The sequence below is a fragment of the Nycticebus coucang genome, chromosome 24 (genome assembly GCF_027406575.1).
Source record: "Nycticebus coucang isolate mNycCou1 chromosome 24, mNycCou1.pri, whole genome shotgun sequence".
NCBI lineage: Eukaryota > Metazoa > Chordata > Mammalia > Primates > Lorisidae > Nycticebus > Nycticebus coucang.
Genome location: NC_069803.1, coordinates 32,522,720 through 32,549,463, shown reverse-complemented (window position 1 = coordinate 32,549,463; position 26,744 = coordinate 32,522,720). Strand labels below are relative to the sequence as shown.

Sequence of the window (26,744 nt, the reverse complement as noted above, 5' to 3'; positions counted from 1 at the left end):
CGCCCCGAAAGAAAAAAGGAAATTCAGCTGTGGAGGGATCCGGGGAAACTCCACAGGCCAAACTTATGAGGTTGTGGTAACCTCCCTGCCAGCCACAACAGGGCCGGCTCTGCCGCGCCGCGAGGACGTTAACCAAGAGAACCCTAGAAGCCCGCGGTCCCGGCGCCCAGGCCAGCGCCGCCACCAGCGGGGAGCGCCGGACCCGCCACCACCCAGCCAACCGCAAGAAGCGCACCGCGCCTGCGCAGCTGGGTCCGCTCCCGCATTGCGCCTGCGCGGCTGGGCTCTAGCTGCCCCCCCCGCCCCGTGACGTACACGCTTGTGGGCGGGGCTCCGGCTGGCGAGTCCGTGGGGGTCGTGTACCCCCGGTGGAGAACTTGGTGGCGCCCACCGACGGGAGAGCAGGAGAGCAGCCTGCGTCTGCCGCCTGCTTCCCGGGGAGCGCCACCCCGTCCACAGTGGGTAGAAGGCGGCGTTCAGGGTAAGATGGGCCGGGGGCTCGTGCGGGGGCGGGGGCGGGGGCGAGGGCGGGGCCCCGGGTGGGATCGCGGCGGGAGCCTGGCCTCCTCGCAGGCAGTGGCGGGCACCCTGGAGGCGAAGGCCGGAGCGGAGGAGAAGCTGGGTCCCTCCGGGTGCAGGAGCGCTCAGGGTCATTGGCACCCCGGGTCCCCTTCCTGCTGCCTTCCTTTCCTGGCTGCTTTAGGCCTCGCTGGACGTCCGACTCTGCCGACTCGGCGGAGAGCACATTCAGTGTTTCGGGCTAGAGGGTGGGCGAGATAGCAGAGTCTCTGCCCCGGGGACCCACAGCCTTCCTGCATTAGTTCATTCATTCATTCAGCAGCGTTTGCACACGGCCACCAGCTGGGTGCCAGGCCAGGGCTGTCACTCCTGGATCTTACAGCCCAGCTGGGAGGCCTGGCTTAGCAGATTCTGGGAAGCAGGTAAGATGGTGCCATGCACGCAGTCTGAGGATGTGAGGGCACATAACTGCAATTGGGATGGTGCTCAGAGGTTCTCATAGGTGGTCAGGCTTGTTCTGCCTGAGGTGACCTGTGAGCCACCAGTGCTCCAGATTGAGATAAGGAGAGGCCCAGAGGTGGACAGAACTGGACATTGGACTGTACCCCGGGATGAAAGAGGAAGGACAAATGGGAGAGGCTCAGGGACCATGAAAAGGAGGGTGTTTTTATTTTATGAGCAGCTGGAAGGGCAAAAGGCAAAGGAATCAGCCATAAGTGACTGGGCAGACCTGGGTGTCCCTGTAGCCACCTGTTTCAGGGTGATGTGTGCTGAGCCACACCCTACATCACACAGGACAAGGTGGAGTCTTGCCGGAAGCCCCCATCACAGGACCTTATACAGGGGTCTTCAAACTTTTTAAACGGGGGGCCATTTCACTGTCCCTCAGACCACTGGAGGGCCAGACTATAGTTTAAAAAAAAAAGCAACTATGAACAAATTCCTATGCACACTGCACATATCTTATTTTGAAATAAAAAAATAGAATGGGAACAAATACAATCACACTGCCTCATGTGGCCCACGGTCCACAGTTTGAGGACCCCTGAGTCTAGAACCTCTGGGAAGAAGACAAGGGCTGACCCTCCTTATTGAGCAAGAACCAAGGGTGGGAGAGCCATTGTGTCGATGAGGTAATCATTCTTGAAAAAGTTGGCAAACATATTACAAATTCAGAAATTGTGTTCTGTCCCCTCCCCTTGCCCCCTTAATTAATATGGTGTGTGTCCATCTCCCCCCTAGAGTCTGGTGTGAAGAGGTAGAGAAACGGTCCTTTGTGTAAAGAGCTCTGGCAGCGCCTCCCTCCCACTGCATCCTGTGAAAAGGAAGTGTAGGCAGGGTTGACAGGGCGATTCCTGTAGGACTTTCTACTGGGAAGGGGAGAGAAGTACATTTAAACACACCTGGAGAGTGAGCGGTGGTTTGCTGATGTGCTTTATTTGGGGTATGTTTTCAGCATGTGTGGCAGTGGTTTGCAGTCGTGGCCCCTTTGTTTACTTAAACTGAAAACCTGGAAGGAACTGGCCAGCAGAGAGGTGGCCACCAATCCAAATCAAACAGAGCTGGCCTGTCTCCACCAGCTCTTAGAAGCTAGCCAGGGGACAGTCGGCTCATGCCTCTGACAACACTGCCCCACACACAGATTCTCCTGTCCCCACCTGACAGAGGGTGACCCCAGCAGGACCACACCTCTGTCGGCCTTTGGGTGCCCTTCTTCAGACGCCTGCCTCCCCGTGGTCCCCTCTTGACTACCTTCTCCCCACCTCCCTCCACCCCCTCTCCTGTAAGAACAGACGAAAGTAAGTCATCGGGGCGGCGCCTGTGGCTCCAGGAGTAGGGCGCCGGTCCCATATGCCAGAGGTGGTGGGTTCAAACCCAGCCTCAGCCAAAAACCAAAAAAAAAAAAAAAAAAAAAGAAAGTAAGTCATCGTTTCCTCAGAGACCCCTCAGGGAGGGCCTGCTCAGCACATGCGGGGTGTGGTAGCAGTGTCCCCATGGAGATATGACTGCCTGTCCTGCAGGTGGGTGTCTTAGACATAGACAGACACCTCAACCTAGTGAAGTGAAACTGGTGTTTGTATTTAGGGCTCCAGAAAGATGGAAGTGACCTGGCTCTACACTCCCTCGATATTGTGTCCTGTGTGGACTCCCTTTGTGTTGTCCTAAACTTGTTGGTCTGTAGCTTTGATAATTTTGTATACCGAAGGTCATGTGAGTGGTTTCTGGTTGTCTGAAGTCAAGTCTTGTATTTAGAAGGCGAGTGAGGTTATGAAGTTTCTTCAACCTGGAGACAGAAGCCAGGGCCCAGCATCTCTCTCAATTTATTTTATTTGGGGTCACTGAGCTTCTTCGATATTTATATTCATGCCTTTCCTCAAATTTGGGAGGTTTGGAGCCAATGTTTCTTCAAATACTGTCTCTGCTTGCTATTTTTCTCTTTTCCTTCTTGGACTCCCATAATGTATGTATTGTTTTACTTGATACTGTTCCATTAATCCTATAGGCTCTCCTTACTTTTCTTCATTCTTTTTTTTGCTCCTCTGAATAATTTCAGCGTCCCGTGTTCAAGTTTGCTGATACGCCTGCCTATTCAAATCTGCTACTTAACCTGTCCACTCAATGTTTTCAATTCAGTTATTGTATGTTTCAGTTCTACAATTTCAGTTTGATTTTTTTTTTTAGTTTCTGTTGATCCTCTCATTTTGTTCTCATATATCATTTTCTTGACTTCTTTTATTCTTTATCTGTATTTTTTCCAGCTGTGTCAGCTTATTTAAGAGTTGTTTTAAAGTCTTTGGTACATGCAATGTCTGTGTTTCTTCAGGGATGGTTCTGCCACTCTATTTTCTTACTATGAATGAGCCATATTTTCCTGTTTCTTTGTATGCCTTGTGATTTTCTGTTGGAAATTGAGCACTTGAAAAAATGGTCCCCCTCCCTGTTGTTGCAGACTACCTCTGTATTAGGAAAGACCTTGACTTTCTAGTCAGAGTGCCTGAGCTTTGGGATCAGTCTGGGATGAAGATTTAAGTCCTTATCAGGTTTCTTCTGAGGATGTGTCTTTCTTGGCTTTGTGTATGCTTTTTTCAATTCCCCTATATACGTGACTGCTTTTAAAGACCTTATTTTTCTTGAGAATCTCCCCTCCAGAGAGTCACCTGTGAGGGGTGGGGGTACAGCGCCCCTGTGAGGGTGTGTTCAGGGTGGGGGGTACAGCCCCCCGTGAGGTTCAGGGTGAAGAGAGCACCTGTGAGGGTGTGTTCAGGGTGGGGGCACTAGGGTAGGTGGTGGTAGTGACATTTCAGTGGACTTTGTGGGATGAGGACAGGCTTAGCCAGGGTGGTAGCCACACGTTCTGGGAATGAGTAACAGTGTGTGCAAAGGGCCTGAGGCAGGGAGAGGCCGAGGGCTGGCCAGAGGAAGGCACTGCACTCTGGGAGCATCGTGAGCAAGGGAGAGGTATGAGATGAAGCTCAGAGGCCAGTGGGGACTAGGCCCAGGCAGTGGGCCATGACATGACTATGAGAGTGGAGGGAAGCTCCCAAGTTTAATAGGCTCCAGGAGAGGCCCAGAGTAGGGCAGGAGCCCTTGAGGAAGGAGGCCTGCTCCTGCCAGGGAGGGGTGATCTGTCCTGCTCTTCCTCGTTCCCCCGCGAGGGGCACAGAGTCTGACCTGTGCTCCGTGGGCCTGAGGTCATCTAGTAAGGCCGGGGCTGTACCTAGTAAGGAGGGGCTGAGGGAGGCCCGTGCCCAATGCCCTTCCCCAAGGTCTCCTTCCATTCATTTCTTCTCTGCCCAGACAGCTTCAACGCTGGCCCATTCCCTCCTCCCCCGCAGTGCCTCTACACTGTCCTCCAGCCCATCCTGGCCCCTGGTTCCCTGGGGACGTTTCCTCTCATTGCTCTCTACAGAGCCTGCAGTACCTGCTTCCCAGGGCTTGTCCTGAGGCAACCCTCCTGGGAGCTCCCACCCTGCAGGAGAGGAGACCCTCTCCCTCCAGGGGTGACCTGTGGCCTGCCTCCAGCCTGGCACTCTGTGTCTCTCCCCCAGGGGTGGACATACAGATGGACATTCCCTGAGGGTGGGGGACCCCTGAGAATCAGGCACCTCACTTCTCATCCTTGGAAGCCTCAGGTTCCCACACAGTCCCTGATTGAACCTGAACAAATTTGGGGTTATGTTAAACCAAAAATAATGGTGCCCAATTAATTTATTTTACTACCTGGGTGGAATTTTATAGGCTTTGAAAGAACACACACTATTTCTTGTTGGCAGAAATGTGGTGTGTGAATGAAAAGAGGCACCTGTTGTGAAACTTCCAGAAAAACCAGCTCCATACTTCAGGTTTGTCTGGGACCCTTTGCAGTTGACTGAGGGACGGGGTTTAGAACCTTTTGGAAAGTCAGCTGCCTAAATGAAAGTGTAAGTGATGATTGAAGGAATAAATTAGATCACACATCTATTCCCACAGACAGCTCTGGGACACCTCTTACAGGTGACCTTTTTAGGTAAATAGCAATGTGCCCCAAAGCCATGTGTTTGGAACCTCACATAGTGTAGCCTGCGGCTGTGGTCTGTGCCCAGCCTAGCACCTTCAGGGGGGGCATGGACCCTGTGCAGGAGACCTGTCCTTATAAGCCTCATCCCACTTCAGTGAAATGGGGATCACACATTCCAGAACCATTTTTCCTGGAACCAGGGACTTCTGCCTCACCCTGAAATCTGCAGCCTCACAAGCTCCTCCCACCTCTTCTCCCTCTCTCTCTCCACCAGCAGTTGCAGTACAGTTCTTGGCAGTCAAAGAAATGAGAAAAATACCAAATCATGGGAACCTGAGGGTGATGAAAGTGGTATACCCCTTGGGGCTGTGCGTGGGCCTGTTCATCTACGTCGCCTACATCAAGTGGCACCGCGCCTCCGCCACCCAGGCCTTCTTTAGCATTGCTGGGGCAGCTTCTGGGACCCAGTGGGGCCAGCAGGCCCACAGCCCCCCAGGGACAGCTGCGCACGGTCAGGAGGTCTTCTATGGGATCATGTTTGACGCAGGGAGCACCGGCACCCGAGTCCACGTCTTCCAGTTCGCCCAGCCACCTGGAGGTATCCCAGCAGGAAGCTGATTGTGAGCCCCCTTGAACCCCAGGACAGGGCTGTGGGATTTCCTCCCCTTAAAGACAGTGATGTCTGGACCCCCCTGCTATGGACTCACCAGGGAGCTTGTCAAAATGCAGTTTCTAGACATGCCGACACAGATGTGGGGACCCGGCATCTGAATTCTCCAGGAGTCCTAACTCCCAACACTAGCTAGTGGTGACCACCACTGACGGGCAGCTCTCTGTCCCCTCCCTGCATTCACCAGGAGGTCAGGTGGCCAGGACCATGGCTCAGGCTGGAGGTTGTGTTGGGAAGGTTTAAGGCAGGAAGTAACCCCAGCTTCAGGCTCATAGGGGCTAGGAACCCAGGCCAACCTGGAGCTGCCTCAGGCCCAGACAGCTGGAGACAACAGGAGTGGGGCCCCACTTCAAAAGGAAACTGGGAGCCGCAGGCAGGAAGGTGGGCAGCTGCCCTCTGTCCTTTGCTCTCTGCCCCAGTCTCCTCCTGGTGTCCAGTTTCCCACTGGCCCTCTTGTGCTGTGAACCTGCGGTTTGCCCTGTGTGTGAATGTGCAGCCCTCTGCGGGCAGGTGCCCTGGCCACTCGCCTGGGTGTTCCCCCCCCCCCAACCTCTGGTCTCCACGGACCCCATTGCTTTTGGAGCAGACACCATTCTGTCTCTCCAGGCACAAGGCTTTGTGTACTTTTCAAAGCCAGTGTGGCATGTTTTACTTACTTTTCATTTCATCTGCTTTATTTTTAACTTATTACAATAGTTAAATATTTAGATGCTGTGTCTACTTATCTCCAAAAATGGTTCTGAAGCTAATTTAAGACAGCACAGCAGCTTGTGGTCCTTTCATAGCCACATTCTGGTGTTTTCCTATTGGAGAGGAAAGTCTCTGCAGAAAGTTTTGTCCCTGATTTTTTATGGTCTTGTTTTTCCTCCTGAGTCTTTCTGTCTGAATTTGGTATGTCTCTTCAACACTTGCCTTGCTATATGCCCTTGAGTCCACACAACTCCTAATAATTTAACACACTCCACTTTTTAAAAAGAAGGAAAAATGCAATATTTAAAGTCCTGTAGTACATCCATTCCAGAATCAGGGAAATTATTTTCAATATTTGCAGTTTGGAGTCACTTATCTTGTTCCTGTATTTTTTGAATCAGCAAGAATTAACTGTTAAAATTTAATGCCTTAAATTGATACAATTGTTTTTGCTTGTATATTATCCTCAATAAAGTTGCCTTTTTACAAAAGTAAAGTTCTGGTTAAAATGTTAGGTCTTGTACTCATCTTGTTCAGCTGAACTAAAGAGGCAGAATTCAGATGAGAAACAACTGAGGGGCCCCTGCCTCTCTGGGATTGGCCTATGTCAACTGGTCAAGGTTGTGCATATGCACACATCCATGCTGTATTAATAATAATTTTGCCCTTTTACTAAACATTTTCCTCTTAGAAACTCCCACTTTGACTCACGAAACCTTCAAAGCACTCAAGCCGGGCCTTTCTGCTTATGCTGACGATGTTGAAAAGGTAAGGGTCTTCTGTCATGGCTGTTCATCACATTTGTCTGATTGTGCTAATGGCTATGGCCAGTCCCTTTCCTTTGAAAGCAGGAGGCTTTTCAGAAAGACGGAGGGAGGCATCTTGGATGGTGGTCAGGCCAGCAGGGGGGTGGCTCATAAGCCCAGAGGAGGACGCTGCCCCCAGGCCTCCCAGGCCTGCCCCACCAGCACGTTGGCCCAGACAGGAGGCCCCAGAGTACTGATGGTGTTGAGAAGATCTGAGCCTTAGAGTTTTGAGCCCAGCCTGTGTGACATAGCAGAGACCCTATCTGAAAAGAAAATAAAAATTTTTTATGTTAATTTATTTTTATAAATTTTGCACCACATGTTTACAATTTTTTATTGCTGTTCATTTGCTTGAAGATAGCAAACATTGCTAAAATGAAAAATTAGAACTAAAAATGTATTGTGGGCTGGGCATGGTGGCTCACACCTGTATTCCCTCCCTGTGGGAGGCCAAGGTGGGAGGGTCACTCAAGGTCAGGAGTTCAAGACCAGCCTTAGCAATGTAGTGAGACCCCATATCTACAAAAAAAAAAAAATTCTTTTTAATTAGCCAGGCGTGTTGGCATGCATTTCTAGTCCCACCTAGTTGGGAGACTGAGGCAGGAGGATCACTTAATCCCCGGAGTTTGAGGCTGCCGTGAGTTTCAATCCTACCACTGCACTCCAGCCTGGGCAACAAAGTGAGACCCTGTCTCAAAAAAAAAAAAAGTTATTATGCAAAAGCCAGAAAACCAGATAAATATTTCAAAAATTTAACTAAAATGTTAAATAACGAGTTCTGCAGGTTTGTAGCATACATACGTCTCTGACTGCACCAACACCGGGCCCTGGTCTTCCCCTCATCGTGAAACTGGCCACGGGTAGAGCCACAGTCCCTCCGTTCAAGCATTTCTAGCCTCAAGCTGCCACACCGTCTCCGTCGCAGACAGTGTACTTCATGCCTTGCTTTCCTGTAGCTTGGTCAAAAAACAAATAGAAATTAGTGATTCTGATCAGTGTAACCTGGCTTATTGTACCCTCAATGAAGCCCCAACAATAAAAAAAAAAAAAAAAAGAGATTAGTGATTCTGGAGTGAACAGGAGGTCAAACCTGATTAAATTAGGTGTCTTAGAATAAACTAGGATTTAAAGAGTCTGGCTTATTTGCGTAAGTAACATATACCATGGGGACAAATGCCCTTGCCCCCCAGGGCAGCAGCGCTGACCCCTGCTGCTGCAGGCTGCCTGGGGACCATGCTGGTGGACATCACGTGTTCAAAGGCAGCTGTGTGAGAGGAAGGAGCAGGAAGGTGTGCGTGTGCTGCACATTCACCTGGGGACCGGCGCCCTCCTGAAGGGCGTCTTCAGGACACCCAGTCTTTCTCCCTGAGTAGCACAGGGCAGCTGCCATCTGTCATCCTCCATGCATCTCTTTGCCCACACGTGGAAGGCTGTCTCTCTCTGTAGAATGGCACCTCTGGACAAAAGGAACGTCTTTTTTCTTAGACATTGCCCACTGGCCCCTTGGGCACTGCAGCTGTGGATATGCGTGGCTGCTTCCCTGAGCTGTCCCACGTGCCCACACGGACACAGGCCTTTGTCCAGCTTTGAGGTCTTGAGCACTCTGGAGGTGTCATGGTTCCTTGATGTCGTTACTCATGGGATTCGGTGCTGTGAAGACCTGGGACTCCTTAGTTCCCACACACTCATGACGTCCAGGGAGCTGAGACCTGTCTGAGGTTGTGGAGTCCCTGCCCTGGGCTGGCTGGGCATTGGTAGAGCAGCAGCTCATTCTCCTGACCTGTCCTTGTCCTGCCACTTCCATGGCCAAGGGCGTCTCTCCATGTCTGCCTGGTCCTCATGTTCCCAAACACCTGCCAATACCACTTGCATCCCTGTTTCCTGTGGATTTGGAAAGTAGAAAAAAAATCATGTTTATAAACCAGAGGGTGAAGGTAGCACGGGTGACCTTATGTGCTACACTTGGCAGACGCTGCCTCGCTCTCACCACTTTGCAGAGCACTCAGGGAATCCAGGAGCTCCTGGATGTTGCTAAACAACACATTCCCTTCGACTTCTGGAAGGCCACCCCTCTGGTCCTCAAGGCCACTGCTGGCTTACGGCTGTTACCAGAAGAGAAGGCTCAGAAGTTACTGCAAAAGGTGAGGTTGGCCATTTCCCCACTCATTAGGCAAGGCAATGAGCGGGGAGCCCCAGCAGCTGATGACAACTAGAGAGAGACACTTAGCTCCCAGTCAGTGCCCACCCTCTGGCAGGATGCGCAGGCACTTCCCAAGAGGGGAGGCCCTGGTATGTCACCTGTAGGTAGAGGTGTGAGTGCCTGATACTTTCTTCCTCGTGACATTCAAGACTATTTCTGTTTTTCAGAGTGAATCTGTGTTTTATGAAGAGAAAAGCAGCATTATTGTAAAAGTGCACGTGCTTTTGAGGGCTTCCCTCCCTTGAGGGACTTGGTATGGGTCAGAAGGCTCGCGGCATTTCAGCTCAAGCCTTCTTGCCTTGGTCCCCATGAGCACGGTTAGTCCTGCAGCTGGCCTAGCACCCAGATGTGCTTTTTGAAGAGGTCCTTTAGCCTCCTCTCTCCCCACCTGGCACCTGGAACCTGGCACTAGCAAGAGCTAGGGCACCATCTCCCAAACTGGGAGTTAGGGAACTGCTCTAAGCAAAATGACCCTCCTTAGCCCCTACGCTCCTTCCAGACCCTGCACCTATGAGAGGATGGCCTGGTGTCTGTCTGCCAAGGCCTCTCACAAAGTTGGATTGTGGGGTGCAGAGGTGCTGAAGCTTCTGTGTGTAGAGATGTGCTGGGAGGTGGGAGAGGAAATAGACACAGGCCCTCTGGCCCCTCTCCCTGGAGCGGGACCACCCAGACCTCGTGGGGGGCCCCAGGTTTGGGCTCTGCCTTGTACTCTTCTTGCTCCTTTATCTCACGCCCCAAAGCGGGGCAGCACTGAGGGGCTCAATTCACTCAGGACGCCAGCTCAGCTGGGCCAGTCGGGTCTGCTGGAGCCCTAATAAGCCAGAGCGGCTCAGGACTGGTCTCCAGGGCAGCAGATGCCTCAGCCAGCCCAGGGAGGAGATTGCCTGAGTAAATTCCTCATGAAGAATTAAGTTTGAACAAAGCATAAAGTTTATTACTTCAGACACAAGGGGTCCCTCTGGTGTTTTTTTTTTTTTATTGCCTGCTGATAGCATGGTGCAAAACTATTGACTTTAAGTTCTAAAAGATGAAAAAAATCTCTCTCTGTTTAGGTGAAAGATGTGTTTAAGGCTTCGCCCTTCCTTGTAGGGGATGACTGCGTGTCCATCATGAATGGAACAGACGAAGGTAGATTTGCCAGAGGCAGGTGCTGGGTGGGCCCTCGTGGGAGCTGACTCCTTGCTCAGACTCCTGGGTGAGGGGCACTGAGGTCACAGCCCTTCCCACTCACTGTACGTCCAGAGGGTGCTTGGGTGGCCAGTGTCAGAGACAGATTACCCCCTGACCAACCCTGGACCTGGCACAGGTGAAGTTTCTGGAAGTATTGTGTTGTGCTTCAATAACATTTGGAACATCTCCAGCCACTGCTACATTCAGGGTGCAGCCGTTGAGTTGTTAATTCTGAAAGAGACGTACATTAAGGTTCCTCATAAGCCTGCTTTCAATATGACCTTAAGAGTGGTGTGTATGGGGCAGGGGAGGGGCATCGGGCTCTTCTCCTGCTTCTTCTGAAAAACCGAAGCTGGTGGTGAGGACGGGAGGGAGAGATGTGGCATTTGGTGCCACACACTGGGTTTAGGGTGTCCCGTCCAGTCTGCCAGAAGCTGCTGGGCCGTTTCTGAGCCATGCTGTGTCTGTGGCAGTCTAGAGGCTGAGTGCAGTGGGGAGGTGGTCCCTTCTGAAATCTGGAAATAGTCATTCATGGCCCTACGTTGAAAGCAGCACAAGTGACTGAAAAGTTGTCTGATACGCTCTCTTTCAGGGGTTTCAGCATGGATCACAATCAACTTCCTGACAGGTGTGTGTGTCTACGTTGCCATAAAGGCCAGCGGCTCACAGCACCTGTGAGGAGGGCCCAGTGAGGCTTCCTTGAGAGCAGGGCCTCATTTCCACTCTCTTATCCTCTTGAGGCTTTTATGGCATTCCTGGCCTGAAGTGGGGTGTCAGAGCTTGTTGGGGAGGTGAGCAGTGAGCTCACAGGTGTAAGCGCGAGGAGGGGTGCTTCTGTCCCAGCATGGCCCCCACATCATCTCCTGCATGACTTCTGCCAAGGGCCCTGTCCTCTCACTTCTGAGGGAAGCAAAGACTAAGACCAGTCATGTCTTCAAATATTAAATGTGACAAGAAGATACTTACTATCCTCTGCCATTGGTGGAGCCGGTGATGAGGAGCCAGGGGTTCTTACTGTCCTTCGCTGCAGTTAGGGAAAAGAGCAGTGTGTCTGATGCTGTGTGAAAAGATAGGCAGCTCCTGGTGGGATCTGCCCCTTTCATGAGGGGAGGAAAGTGTCAGGAGACAGATGAGAGCCTCTGCGTGGGGCGGGGAGCTCAGGCTGGCTGGACGGGACCTTGCAAAGCCCTTATAAGAGTGTCAGAGGGGCCAGTGGCCTCCTTCCCAGAAGACAGGACAGGCATCTTTCCTGAAGGTTAGTGTCTGTCCTGGTCCAAATGAAAGCCAGAGCTGGCAGAGCCATCGGTGTTACCCCTTTAACATTCGGTGCAGTTTTCCCTGTTATCCCTTAAACATTTGGTGCAGTTTTCCGTGGGAGCCCTGAGATAGGACCGCAGCGTCCCCCCCTACTGAAGGGCCTGACTTTGAGCCACTCTCACTTTTCTGCTGCTCTCACCTGCCTAACTGATCTTACTTGCTGTGCTCCAGGCAGCTTGAGAGGCCCAGGAGGGAGCAGTGTGGGCATGCTGGATTTGGGCGGAGGGTCCACTCAGATCACCTTCCTGCCACAGCTTGAGGTAAGCAGCCCGCCGACCCAGCACCCTTCCCACCCCTGAGGCTGCCAGGGAGGAGGCTGAGCTGCACTGAGGTGGTGCCCTCATCTGAGACCAGGATCTTTCACAGGCAATGCTGCGTGCTTAGATTTTAACCCTGCCTACAAACAAAAAACAAAACGGCAACAGAAACTTGGTCTTCAGTGGGGTGATAAATAGTAGCTGGAGACCCTCAGGCCAGAGAATGTGAAGTGGAGGCTTTCCTACCCTTTGGGGTTCTAGGCAAGGAGCAGGGGTGGGCATCACTTATTCTGGTTATGGATGGGGAGGGGCATCAACCATTTTCAAGATTAATGTTCTAAAGGAGATGAAAATACTCCCCATTACAACCATCTGTTGCTTTAAAAATAGTTCCCTCCTCACCCATTCACTTTTCTGCTCAGTTTTAGCTTTCAGCAAACAGCACTTATAGTTACTGATAGATGATAGTCTTGGCTGGCCCGTGTGTGTCAGAATGAGAGCAGCGTTGCTGGTGAGAGAGGACGACAGGTTTTTGCTCTCGTGTTGTATTTCTCATTGCTTGCTCCTGTTTTCCTATAGCATGGGACTTAATGAAAGCTTGTTTATTTGACTACTACTGAGTCTCCCCCTTGTTTCAAATGAAGAGAGAGTGAGGGGACAACCTTCTAGAGAGACCGGCAGGAAGCACAGTAGCCCTCCCCTCTGTCCTCCCCAGGCCACCCTGCAGGCCTCCCCGCCAGGCCACCTGACCGCACTGCAGATGTTCAACAGGACCTACAAGCTCTACTCCTACAGGTCTGCTTTTAGGAAAGTGGGGGGTTGGGCACGCAGCCCCCAGCACCACAAGGACCCCACAGCTTCCAGCTACTGCCCCCTGGACTTGCTTCCTCTTGGCCCTTCCTGGCCCCTCCTCCCGCCTCCTCTGCTTTTCACCTGCAGTGTAATCACATTTCTCTTCCATGCTAATTCTGTTCTGCCGTGGGGAGGTTTGAGGAAGAGTGGACAGAGCCCGTGTCTGTGCAGTGCTTTGCTAGGCCACCTGCTTGCCTCACAATGCCACTGGCAGATTGTCCTCACAAAGCAAGTACAGCCCTAGACTGAAGGACGGAGTCTGCCTCGCTCACCAGCAGGCCCACAGCTCCCAGGCAGCTGCTGCCATATCACAGGCCCACGTGTGCAGATTAGCCGAATGCTCTGAGTCCATGCAGAGAGAGAGGCCTGAGAAGGAGCAGAAAGGCCTTGCAATGCCTTACCACAGGGTCCCTCCTTCCCACTTGCATGGGTCCCTGCCAGAAAGCATGCTGCACCCCGCACCCTATGGCCCAGCCTCACCCCTATGTCCTTCTGCAGTTACCTTGGGCTCGGGTTGATGTCGGCGCGGCTGGCAATCCTGGGCGGTGTGGAGGGGCAGCCCGGTGAGTGAACCCCACACACTGTCTGAGGCCTCCTCCTGCAGCCCCTGCCTGCTGTTCTCAGTGAGAGCAAGGAGCCCCTCAGGGGAGCAGCCACCCATCCCATGGAGGTCCTGCCCCCCAGATCCCCCTCCCCCCACTTCACAGCAGCAGCCAGCACCTGGCCAGGCATGGGTGTGGCTGGCCCAGGGGAGATGTGCCCCAGATTTTGCTGGTGGCACTCTGGTGGAGACCACATTCCTATTATTGTTCTAATCACTTCTGAAATACCTAGCTGGAGGATTTTGGGAACCTGAGTGACTGTGTATAGTCATTACCTGCATGTGGAGTCAACTTGGGGATTTGAAGAGAGAACCGTGTCCCCAGACAGTGCCTAGGGATTGTGGGGAGGCAGTGCTGGGGCTGCTGCCTTCAGGGATGATTCCTCCCCTTCACTGTCCAGCCTTGTGAGGACACCCCTGCCCATCTCTTGCTCGGTTCAGGATCCTGGGAAGTGGCTGGGCCCTCCCATGTGGTGTGTGACCAGACATAGAGCCTGTGCCCAGGCCTGCCCTGCCCCTTCCTGACAGGCTCGCGGTGTGCACACGGCTCTCGGGAGACCTCGGGGACCGGGACCCCAGTGTTCCAGGAGGGCAGCGCTGCCCTGACACTGGCACGGCCTATCGTCCCTGAGGGTGCCAGCCACCCTTGCCCTTCTCTAGCCCCCAACCCCTGCCCATCTCTTCCAGGGCCCGGCAGCTCTGGGGCAGGGGTTGCAGCTATAAGCCTATTTCAGTTCTTTACTCTCATCGCCGTGTCTCTTTTCTTACAAACTCAAAACATGCCCACATGTCAAACACACCTGCAGCCCTACTCTGAGGTTGGAAAACACCTATTATTTAGCCCAAGAGAAGACAGGCACCCGTTTGCCCCCTCTGTGGTTCTCTGTGGCATTGGGGCTCAGCCTCCGCATCCTCTCCTGCTGAGCAGAGTGGTGGGGAGGGTGTTGTCTCCTCTCCCGGCTGTACAAAGTCCCCAATCGGGCACTTGGGTCCATGACACCAGCCAGGAGGATGAGCCTGTTCTGTCGGCTGTCACTATGTGAGACACCCCAGATGGAGTGGAAAGCAGCAAGCAGCAGTCCTCTGTGGTCTCTCATAACCCCACAGGGCTCCACTGAGGCCCAGGGGCCCTGTCCACGCTGCTGCTCCTTGTGTGGCCTCTACCAGCAGTGTGGCCTGGGCTGAAGGCTGCCTTGAAACCACATGCATCATTTCTTGTCAATGCCATCAGTGAAAATAGGCCCTGACCAGAATCCAGGGCAGGGGACAGCACCCTTCTCTCAGTGGGAGAGCGGCGTACCATCCCGGGGTAGCACCACAGGGCCCACCGCACTCCATCCCGGGAGTGGCACCACAAGGCCCACCACTCAGTGGCCCTGGCTTTGTGCCATGGAACAGCACAGATTCAATTCAAGGCCTGGTGGCACTGAGTGCCTCTTGTCCTGGCCTTGCCGCCAGCCAGCTGGCTACTCATGGCCTCAGCCATGTGTAACGTGACAGTGACCCCTCCACTCCTGATAGGGTCACTGTGATAACCACGGACTAGTGGATGGCCTGTGGCCTCAGTATCAGTTGTGTTTCCAGAGTGGGGGAGACTTTGCTGCAAGTTCCTTAATGAGGCTTCCCTGGGGGCCCCCAAGAGTCAGATCTCATGTGGCAGAAGGAAGCACAGCCCCGTGACACTGGGGCCCCCTGTGCTCCTGTGGTGCCCCTGCAGCAGCATGACTTGGTGGTGCCAGGGTGCAGCTCTATGTGGGCCCCGGTGGCAACGTGCTTTTTCTTTCTTTAATCTTTGTTTCAGCTAAGGATGGAAAGGAGTTGGTCAGCCCGTGCCTGTCTCCCAGCTTCAGAGGAGAATGGGAACACGCCGAAGTAACATACAGACTTGCAGGGCAGAAGGCAGGTGCGTGAGCGGCTCCTCCCTTTGCCTCCCCTCGTCCCTGGGAAGCAGGGAGCCCTCCAGACCCACATAGCCCAGCCCGTGCTTGCCCTGGGAGCCTCCCCAGGCTGTGCAGCCTTTGCCAGAGTGCTGGGAACACTTCCTTCTGTAGGGCCTCTGCACAAGGCTTTCTTGTCTGTCACTAAATGTTTCCTCCAAAGGGTCAGATTTCCTGACGAGCCTCTAATGAAAGTGACCTGCACACCTTGGGGCTCTGAGAAGAAAGGCCACACCTGGCCCAGCACAAGGGCCCAGTGCTGAGCAGTTTCTAAATAGCAGGGAAAAGCCAGGGCTGCTCCCTGCAGTGCAAGCTGCAAGTCCCCACTGCTTGGTGACCGTGGCCCAGCCAGGCTCACCCTCCAGCCCTGGGTGGTCTAAGGGAACGTCTGACGTTTTATGCCCAGGCTGGACGCTGGGGTCTGGGGCACAGTTGGCTTCGGTGACTGAGTACATCCCTCTGCCCCAGTCGTCTGCTTGTACACGTGCCGTGAGTCAGGCCCTGCTGCGGGCCAGGGCACAGCAGGACAGTGCTGCTGCAGTCCCAGTGAGAGCAGACAGGGAAACACATGAGGAAGTGCTCCCCAGAAAGATAAAAGAGGACAGGGGGTGCTGGGAGGGACATTACAGTTTCAACTAGGACAGCAAGGAGTCTTGTGGGGATGGCAGGGGTGGGAATGAGTCACACACACCTGGAGCAGCAGCTCTTGGGCTGGAGGAGCAACACATGCAAAGGTCCTGTGGCAGTGCCCTGTGCTTACTGAACAGGGAGCTGGTGGTGGGACCTGACAGGGACAGTGGGAAAATGAGGGTGGGGGCAAGGGAGTGACAGGAGTCCAGGAGAGCAGGAATGGGAGAAGGTGGGCAGTTGGGGCAAGGCGCCTGGCAGGCATCAGGGCAGACCTTTAGCCTCTGGGTCCTGTGTTGGTGTCCAGTGGCCTTCTAGGTCCAGTTTCCTTATTGGTGACATAGGGTGCAGGCCCCACCACCAGGGTGGCTGATGAGGTGGAAGGCAGGGCCCAGTCCAGCCATCCTGATGGGCAGCGTCAGGGTGGGGTTGGAGTCTCTGAAGGGAAAGCTGCCCTCCCTGCAGACCTGGCCCCAGTGTGCCGTGCCTCCGGCAGGGCTGCTTATGGTATGTGCAGTGACCACCCCTACTTGGGCTAGGGTCTGCGGGTTCCAGTCCAGGTCTCAAGTCACTGGGGAAGGCTCCCAAGTGCCCGGAGCCCGCCAACCTCTGGCTTTGCACTTCTCCCTAGGCATGACCCTGTACGAGCTATGCGCCAGCAGAGTGTCCGAGATCCTCCGAAATAAAGTGCACAGGACGGAAGAGGCGAAGCATGTGGACTTCTACGCTTTTTCCTACTATCACGACCTCGCAGCCCACGTTGGCCTCATAGGTGAGGGCGACCCAGCTGGGCTCAGCAGGATGGTCAGACCTGGGTGGGCCTCCCAGGCAGAGGGCCTGTGACAAGCTGGTAACCCTGTTGTCACAGACCCTGTAGGATGGCTGAAGTAGACAGGGGAAGGCATCTTGTCCTCAGAGTAGGGAGTAATAAGCACCTTTTTATAGACAAATTGGTTTTTTGAGCTGTTTAGTAAAGTTGCATGTTGGATGCCAGGACAGAAGGTATTTGGAGTTTGCCAAGGCCGGTGATGGTCAGTCTGTGTGGAGATTCTCAAGAAGGTTGTGAAGTCACTTCAGTGAGTGGTGACTAGGATTTTTTTTTTTTTTTTAATGAAACAAAATATCAGGCCGGGCACAGTGGTTCACAGCTATAATCTCAGCACTGTGGGAGGCCAAGGCAAAGGATCCCTTGAGCTCAGGAGACCAGCCTGAGCAAGAGTCTGAGACCCCATCTTTACTAAAAATAGAAAAACAATAGCCGAGTGTTGTGGTGGGTGCCTATAGTCTCAGCTGCTAAGGAGCGTAAAGCGGAAGGACGGCTTAAACCCATGAGTTTGAGGTTGCTGTGAGCTGTGATGATACCATAGCACTCTAGCCAGGGCCACAGAGTAACACTATCTCAAAGAAAAAAAAAGAAAGAAAGAAATAGAGAATATCAGAATGTGTGGCCTGAGGTTAGGATAAGAACAATAATGTTTCAAATAAAAGCTGCCCAGGAGATGCCGTGGCTCCAGCTCCGTGGGCCCTGAGGCCTTCTGCAGCATCTCTGTGCTGGCTGTGCTACTGCTGACCAGGGACCTGGGGGTGCCCAAGGTGGAAGGCGACCCAACAAACTTTTTTTTCCCGTTTGGGAAATTGATGGTAAAACATGCTGAGCTCAGTGCCGTGGCTTCAAGAAACGTTTCTTTTTCTGTGTTTTATTTTTCTTAAAATGAAGAGTTTGTTTAATTGGGGGCCCAGGGATCCTGGTGAGCTTCCTCTGGAGGGGACATTCAGGGCTTGGGTGTGGGGTGACCTTCTGATCACCCCTGCTGTGTGGTCCAGCCCTGACCACTTGCCCGCTCTGAGCCACATCACTCAGAAAACTCAGTCTGTAAGGAGCTGAGGGTGCTGCGGCCTGCCTATGGCTAGAGCTCCCCACCCAGCTTCTCCTGGTGTGTTGGTGTGTCTGGCCAGCAACCCAGCACCAGCCTTAGGCCTCGGCAGCACCCCAGGCTTCCAGACACCCTGCAGACCATTGCTCTGTCATGTCCCACAGATGCAGAGAAGGGCGGCAGCCTGGTCGTCGGAGACTTTGAGCTCGCAGCCAAGTATGGTGAGTGATGCTGGGGAGGGACATCCCGGGATGTCGGTGACACAGAACTCCTGGGTTTGGTTCCTGCTACTGTCAATGAGCATTCACAGTGTTTGAGTGTGGAGTTCACTGTGCACTTGGGGTCACTATGTGGGGCCCACACCCCAGGTCCACTCCTCCAAATAGTGGCTTCAGGCAGGGAACTTGGTGTTCCCAGCTATGAAAGAGCTACAGTCCCAGCCCCTCTATCAGTTTCTCCTCTTCTGTGCCTTTTCACTCTTAGTTGGGTGACCCTAAGAGCGATTTCCCCGGATGTCCCAGTAAGTTCACGATTGTCATACAAACCTGAAGAAGTTGTGAGCCCTGCACAGTGAACCCAGGAAGTGAGGGCTGGGGGCTGCCCCCAGGGCCACAGATGATTTTCTAGCAGCCCTCACAGTGCTCCTCACCTTCCTCTGCCCCCTCTTTCATGCTCATCCCATGGCAGGGAATACACAGATAGCCAGTCAGTAGAAACATTCTGCCCTTTTGGGTCCCATTCCAATCTGCAGATCAAGAGTTAAACTTTGTATATTCCCCCATAAAAGGCTCTACCTTCCCCCTCCCCAAAACAGTGGCTCCCCATGGATGGGTGCCGTATACACCACTTCACGGGAACAGGCCCTGAGCAGAGTCCTAGGACTGGTCTGGACAGGTTTGCCCTTCTTCCTCAAGAACAGACCCAGATTGTTCTGAGATAGCTTGGTTGTTTTCATTCCCCCAGAAAACCCTGGTTTTATTCAGGTTGACCATCTGAGGCAGTGTCCAGGGTCTCAGGTGGAGAGATGTGGGCTGGTCATGGTGGCCCACGACCCCCACACAAGCCACGCAGGGGCACGTGGACCTGGAGCCTGGTCTGGGGGAGGCTGGGGCCCCACCCTAGTCTCTGGGTACCCGGACGCCTTGTCCTCCCACACTCAGCTGCAGTCCTGGCTGAGAATCAGAGTGAGGAGTGGGGGGCACCTGGCATGGGAGGCACTGGAACGCCTCTCACCCCCCACCCCCGCGAATGGACAGCCTGGAACCTGCAGCCGTACATGTCGTTCCCAGTGTGCCGGACCCTGGAGACCCAGCCACAGCGCGGCCCCTTCGCGTGCATGGACCTCACCTACGTCAGCCTGCTGCTGCGGGAGCTTGGCTTTCCCCGGGGCAAAGTGCTGAAGGTGAGCCTGCCTCCTGGGCTCCCCATTTCCTTTGTAGGCGAGGGGCCAAGAACTACTGCTCCCATTGCTGGGGTCCTGTCCCCAGCCCATCCCAACCTCCTAAGAACGCCACCTCACCCACAGACGCTACGCCTTTCTGTCACGGTGCCTAATAGTCCCCGTCCCCCTTTGTGTTTTGAAGCTGACTCGGAAAATTGACAACGTTGAGACCAGCTGGGCTCTGGGGGCCATTTTTCATTACATCGACTCCCTGAAAAGACAGAAGAATCCAGCCTCGTAGCGGTGGAGCTACCCAGCCTGCCCCAGTCAGTGGTAATCTCTGTGGCTCTCCTGTCCTGGATGTGACTTCACCCTCGAGAGGCTGTGATGTGGGGCGAGCCCCTTCCTCCCTGCAGTCTGTGGGGGCATTTCTTGTGGACTTGCCTGGGACTTAGAAGGGCCCCATGGCCCCCTGGCCTGTGCATCAGCCTCCCCCAGCTGCATGCAGCCAGAGGGCCTGTCCAGTGCCTCCTGGCTGCCCCAGCTCCAGGTGGGCAGGGGACCAGATGGGGCTCAGGTGCACGCCACAGCAGCAACACAGCCCCGACACACCCCTAGGGTGGCTGCAGCAGGTATGTTTGTCCCTGGGATGAGTCTCCTGGACCTTGTAGGTTTTCTCCCTCCCTGAGGTGGGCTCCACCTTCCCCAGGAGAGCCTGAGGAGGTTGTAGGGATTGCCTGGACTGCTCAGAGCTGTTTCTGCCTTGCCCTCCAGGCTGGCCTGCTGGGAAGTGGGTTCTCGTGTGCTCCTTCCTATTCTGTGTGGGTGTGTGGAGTCACTGGGGGGGGCTGCTCTCCTTGAACCTGGCATGGTTTAGGGTTAATGGAAGGAACACAGTGGGTAGGAGAAGAGCTGTGGAACCTCCCAGGGACCTTGCTTCCCGCCTCTTCAGAGAACATCTCCTGCTGTGGGCAGGCACTAAGTGAACCTCTGTAACACTGTTTGTGGCCATGCTGCTTGAGCGACGATCCTTTTGTGGGTGTGCTGAGTGCTTGTGTGGAAGCTGTGCTCTGAGCCCCTCTTCTGGACGCTGCCTCTGTGTTCTAGTGAATGTATTACTATTGTGAGCCGTTTGCAACCCAGCGAGGTCGTGTCAGGGGACACAGTCCCTCCACAGTTCAGCCAAGCCACTGTCCCCAGCACCATGCTCCTGTGGTCCCGGGCCACAGTCTATACTCCTTGTGACTGACCCCGCCCCCCACACACATCCTACGTGGCGTGTGGGTCCTGGTGCCTGAGCTCCCGGCGTTGGTGTTGCAGTGAATGTACAGCACGTGGCATGGCTGAGCCTCACGTCCACTTAAAATAAAAGTTTCCTGTTCCTGGGAGGTGCCTGTGGGTCATTGAGTAAGGCGCCGGCCCCACATACCGAGGGTGGCAGGTTCAAACCCAGCCCCGGCTGAACTGCAACCAAAAAATAGCCAGGCGTTGTGGCGGGCACCTGTAGTCCCAGCTGCTCGGGAGGCTGAGGCAGGAGAATCGCGGAAGCCCAAGAGCTGGAGATTGCTGTGAGTCCTGTGACATCATGGCACTCTACTGAAGGCAGTAAAGTGAGACTGTCTCTACAAAAAATAAAAAACGTTTCCTGTTCCTGGGAGGCCTATCTTGAGTGGCGGCACCATTTGCCCACCTGGCACCTGATATCCCTGTTTACCTTTAAAAAAGCCAAAGTGTGGTTTGGTGCCTGTAGCACAGCAGCTAGGGCACCAGCCACACACACCGGAGCTGGCGGGTTTGAACCCAGCCCAGGCCTGCCAAACAATGACAACTACAACAACAACAACAACAACAAAAATAGCCGGGCGTTGTGGCGGGCACCTGTAGTCCCAGCTACTTGGGAGGCTGAGGCAAGAGAATCTCTTAAGTCCAAGCTTGAGGTTGCTGTGAACTGTGACACCATGACACTCTACCGAGGGCAACATAATGAGACTCTGTGTCAAAGTGGGGTGGCAGAAGAGGTGGCATGCTTTATGTCTTGCCAGCGTCTCTGGAGACAACAGTGCAAGGCCCTGGGGAGTCCAGGCTGCAAAGGAGTCTGGCCAGGGCTCCTGCTGTCCCCATAGGCTGGAGAACAGAGCTCCTCCCCTGCTGGGCCAGCAACCTCAACAGGGCCAGGGCAGGTCCCTGCTTTTAGCCAGGACAGCCCCAAAGGGATGATATGCCAGGGAAAGCTTCAAGCTGACCGTGCCCTGGGCGTGTTTGTGTGAAGCCCCCCAGCCTGTCTGGGAACCCAACTGTGGCAGGAGGGACAGGCTGGGCCAGGACCTCCCAGACTACACGGCAGAGGCTTGTGCAGAGGGGGAAAGGGTTCCACAAACAGGCCATCTCACTCCTCCTCTCTGAGCGCCTGCGCTGCACAGCAGGTAGCGGCAGAGAAGGAGCCACCTGTGAACCCTCTGATACCTGAGCAGCTCAGCACCTGTAGATGTCCACACTGCAGAGCCTGGTCTGTGCCACCTGTCCCCAGAGGCTGGAGGGACACCTAGAACTCACACAAAGCCAGAGCCAGCAGTTCTGTGCCCAGGGGGCTCAAACCTTGGGAAGAAGTCAGAGGTCAGAGGTCAGTGTGTGATACAGCCAGAGAAGACAAAGCAGGAGAGAGGCTCCCTGAACAGAGTCGCGTGAGGACTAAGGCTGGGCGGCTTCACCCAGAGGGCAGAGAAGGCCTGTCCTCTTCCCAGCTTCACTGTCGCCGCCTTGGCAGGGCCCCACCAGCTCTTCCACTTCCATAATACCCAACACATTAAATATTTAAAGAACTCTGGAGGCAAAGAATCAAAGATAGATGAAGGCAGGCAGACCAAAAATTGACTCGATCCTTTTAAAAGTGAATGATCTCACATCTGAAAAGAGTAAACCACTGGCAGTTTCCCAAGCGAGCACCGAATAAGTCAAGGACTATTTTAGGCAAAATATGCAAGTCACTTCTCTCCAAGTGTCTTTTGTGATAATAGAGTGGGCTCTCATTTTTCAAAAATAGCTACACATGCACATTGTGAGAAGCACCCTGGGAGGCAGTGAGGCTGCTCCCACCGGGGCACGTGCCACAATGCGCCTGAACAGGGCTCCACGCACGCCCCACACACCGCACACGGGCTGCTTTGGTCCTGCTGTGGCCTGTGGCATCCCCACATTGGGGTGACAGGTCCCATAACAATGTGTTTCCAGCCTCTTTTCCATGTAGGTGAGTGTCCTGACGCTGCCAGACTGAAGGCCCCAAGCCTTCAGTAAACTGCAAACTGTGGCGATGTGTCCACCAAGTGTCAGTGCCAGTGTCCTCCCCGACATAAGCACAGCCAAAGAACTTGACTCATTCTGGCAAATAAAAAATGGTTCCTGCATTTCAACATGCATGAATCTAATTCATCTGCGTGTCTAAGAGCCTGCTGCATTTCGTCTTCTGTGAAACATCCATTCCTGTCCCCGCCTTGCCAATTTTTCTGTAAGATTGTGACTATTTTATATTGATTTTAAAAGCTCTTTATTTCAGACCAGGCACAGTGGCTCACGCCTGTAGTCCTAGCACTCGGGGAGGTGGAGGTGGGCAGCTTGCTTGAGCTCAGGAGTTCAGACCAACCTGGACAAGAGTGAGACATTCAGCTCTAAAAATAGCTGGGCGTTGTGGCGGACACCTATAATCCCAGCTACTCAGGAGGCTGAGGCAAGAAGGATCGCTTGAGCCCAGGAATTTGAGGTTGCTGTGAGCTATAACATCAGAGCACTCTACTTCGGGGCAACCGAGTGAGACTCTGTCTCAAAAAAAAAAAACTTTATTTCATAAGGAAATTATCCCATTATGATAGAATATGTTCTGATTTCCCCCCATTTTATTACTATTTTTATTCAGATTGATCATATTTGTATTTTCATACAAATTTGTTTTGTGACTTCCAGGTTTTGTGCTATCCTTAGGAAAGCTTCCCCGTGGAGATTGTTTTAAAAGTTCACCAAAGGATATTTTTATGGTTTTAGTTTATTCATATTTTTGAATATCCTCATGTGCAACAAATCATTGTTGCTGGGTGACTAATTTTTAGAGCCATTTCAGAGTCACCAGAAGGCAAGTTGATGTCCTTACTGTGAAGATCCCCTTTTTTGATGACATCAACGATGACAGCCAAGCAGTGAGGCAGGGACAGAAGAGAATTTTTACAAGTGGGCAAATCACGGCAAGGTCAGGACATAAATATAGTCTCCCAAGGCAGGAGAAAACCACACTTAAACGTGTGTAATTTCTGCTGACGTTCGTCCACTGTGACTTGTTTAGAGACCGTGAAATGTGAGGAGGAGTGTCAGCCAGTTGGGACTATTCACCAGAAATCAGACTTTTGGGTGGATGGTGATGTCACCTGAGCCATTGTCAGACACTGGCCTTTGCTGTGGCACTCCAGAGGCCACAGCCCAGACTTCGGGTGATAGTCTCAAGGCAGCTGTCCCCAGGTTTCTCAGTAACATCGGACAGCGTCTTTGGGACGGGTCCCTTCCCTGCCAGCATTAGGGGGTGCTCAGAAAGGATCCTGTGTTGAACGGGAGGCTAGAATCAGCTTCTTCCAGTATCTCTTCTTGTCTGTAAGATTCCTGAATTCACCATGAAAGTGACCTTGAAAGTCTTGGGCAGGTAGGCACACTCACACCGTCCTTCAGTTTCCAGTTAAAACAACAGTGGCTGGTACTTAATGTAGAGCTCTCTGTGAACCAGGCTTGTGTGGTCAGTGACTTAATCACTGCTGCCCCGAGGCGATGCTGTCCATCCTGCAGCTGAGAGGAGCAATCTGCAGCCTCCTAATCCCAGGTTCCTGGGCCAAGTGTCTCTAGAGCAGTAGTTCTCAACCTGTGGGTCGCGACCCCTTTGGAGGTCAAAAGACCCTTTCACAGGGATCGCCTAAGACCATCCTGCATATCAGATGTTTATATTATGATTCATAACAGTAGCAAAATTATAGTATGAAGTAGCAACGAAAATAATTTTATGGTTGGGGGTCACTGCAACCTGAGGAACTGTATTAAAGGCTTGCAGCGTTAGGAAAGCTGAGAACCACTGCTCTAGATGAATTTTTTTTTTTTGAGACAGAGTCTCACTCCATCATCCTGGCTAGAGCTCCGTGGTGTCAGCCTAGCTCACAGCAACTTCAAACTTCTTGGCTCAGGCAGTCCTCCTGCCTCAGTCTCCCGAGTAGCTGAGACCAAAGGTGCCTGCTATGTTTTTCTAAGCCTGGCTAGTTTTTCTATGTTTAGTAGAGACAGGGTCTTGCTCTTGCTCAGGCTGGTCTTGAACTCCTGATCTCAAGCAATCCTCCCTTCTCAGTCTCCCAGAGTGCCCGGGATACAGCTGTGAGCCACCACCTGGCCTCTGGAGGAATTTTCCTGACCACATTAGGCCTATGCTCCTGTACTAAGGCAGGTCATCTCCATGATAATGACTACCTCCAGGGCTGACTGCCCTGTGCCCTTTGCCAGCCTCCCACTCTGTTCTTCTGTGGTGTTTTATTCCCTTACCGTTCTTGTTTAAGGCTGAAGTGCAGCCTTGTAAACTGCAGTGTCTGCATCCCCTATAAGGCATCCTGTCTGGAGAAGCCTCTCCAAAGGTCAGGAGAGCCCAGGCCGAGCTTTACAGCACAGAACCTGGTGGTGGAAAGGCTCTAAATACAGCCTGTGAAGGCTCAGAAGCTCCGCAGAGCACTGCGTGGCCTCCATACCCACTTGGGGAGGGCAGCTCAGGATCAAGTGATTTTACAGATAAAAATGCCAAAGCTCAGAGTCCTGCTAGGACTGGCTTTAAAGCAATAGAGAGAGATGGGGGATATAAAACAGGGTTTTCAGCTTTCTGTGCATTAAAAGGTTTCAAAGGATTTTTTCTACTGACTCCAAATGTTAGAATATTAGTCTTAGAATGGACTGCAGGCTTGGCGCCCATAGCACAGTGGTTAGGGCGCCGGCCACATACATCAAGGCTGGTGGGTTCAAACCTGGCCCAGGCCAGCTAAACAACAATGACAACTGCAACAAAAAAAAAAAACAGCTGGGCATTGTGGCAGGCGCCTGTAGTCCCAGCTACTTGGGAGGCTGAGGTAAGAGAATCACTTAAGCCCAAGAGTTTGAGGTTGCTGTGAGCTGTGATTCAACAGCACTCTACCGAAGGTGACAATAAGACTGTCTCAAAAAAAAAAAAAGGACTGCAGTTCTGATCCATGCTGCAACATGGATAAACCTTAGGGATGTTAGGCTATGTGGAAGAAGCCAGACACAGCAGATCATGTATTTTGTGATTCTGTTACAGGAAACATGCAGAAGAGGCTTATCATAGAGGCAGAAAGCAGGTGGTGTGAGGCCAGGGGCGCCGGAGAACACAGCAACTGCTAATCCATCAGGCACCAGGTCTGGGGGGATGTACAGGTTCTATGCTCAAAGATTGTAGTGATGAACAAATGCTCTGCACATAAACCAAAAAGCATGGAATCCTGCACTTTAAATGAGTAGCTTTATGGTATGTAAAATATATCTCAGCAAAGCAGTTTGAAAAATGAAGACTTGATAGCCGGGCGTTGTGGTGGGCGCCTGTAGTCCCAGCTGCTCGGGAGGCTGAGGCAAGAGAATCGTGGAAGCCCAAGAGTTAGAGGTTGCTGTGAGCCGTGTGACGCCACGGCACTCTACCGAGGGCGGTACAGTGAGACTCTGTCTCTACAAAAAAAAAAAAAATGAAGACTTGAGCTCTAGCAAGGCATCTCCCTTCAGGAGTTCCCTGTGGGGAAGCTCAGCATCTCCCTGATGGCATCTGAGAGCGTGTGAGTGACCCTCTGTCATCTTTCCAACCCCAACACTTTTTTCAGCCCTGTCCTTGTCTCCCTTAGACCCTGAGAGGACATTTAGGCCTGCCCCTGCGCTGTGAACAGAGCCGACAGCTTCCCGCTGCAGGCGGAGGTTGCTTGGCAGGGACAGTTGGGAGATTGGACTCCTGCCCACCCTGGTGTGTCCCTGTGGGGCCATGGTTCTCTTGTTTTCTCAGTGGGCACGCTGAGCCAGCACTCCACCCTAGCCAAACAGTCAAGGTTAGATGGGAAGCAAAGCAAATAGGCTTTCAGCAAGAAGCCTTCCTTTCCTTCCCTCTGGGACAAACCTCCACGCTTAGCTCAAAGCCTCCACTGTAATTCCTCCTGCCTCATTCAGCTGTGTGCATCCCTCTAACTCTTGCCCTCGCTTTTACTTCTGGCCTAGTGAATTTTTAAAGAAGATCTTCTTGTTGAGATATCATTTCCATAAGTAAAACACACTTTTATCTCAAGTGTAC

The 26,744-nt window shown here is 53.0% G+C and overlaps 1 protein-coding gene across 1 annotated transcript; it reads left to right on the top strand.

Annotated features, from left to right (window-relative positions):
- Window positions 1–22,825, top strand: ENTPD6 (ectonucleoside triphosphate diphosphohydrolase 6). Its single transcript, XM_053578478.1, is given in 16 exon segments — window positions 1–481; window positions 4,794–4,862; window positions 5,292–5,321; window positions 5,324–5,615; window positions 7,069–7,145; window positions 9,181–9,324; window positions 10,436–10,511; window positions 11,146–11,181; window positions 12,042–12,130; window positions 12,843–12,922; window positions 13,478–13,542; window positions 15,382–15,483; window positions 16,776–16,916; window positions 18,183–18,239; window positions 19,308–19,420; window positions 19,602–22,825. Coding segments are annotated over 15 exon segments (1,455 nt in total). The 5' UTR covers window positions 1–481; window positions 4,794–4,808; the 3' UTR covers window positions 19,701–22,825.
- The last annotated feature ends 3,919 nt before the right edge of the window (window positions 22,826–26,744 follow it).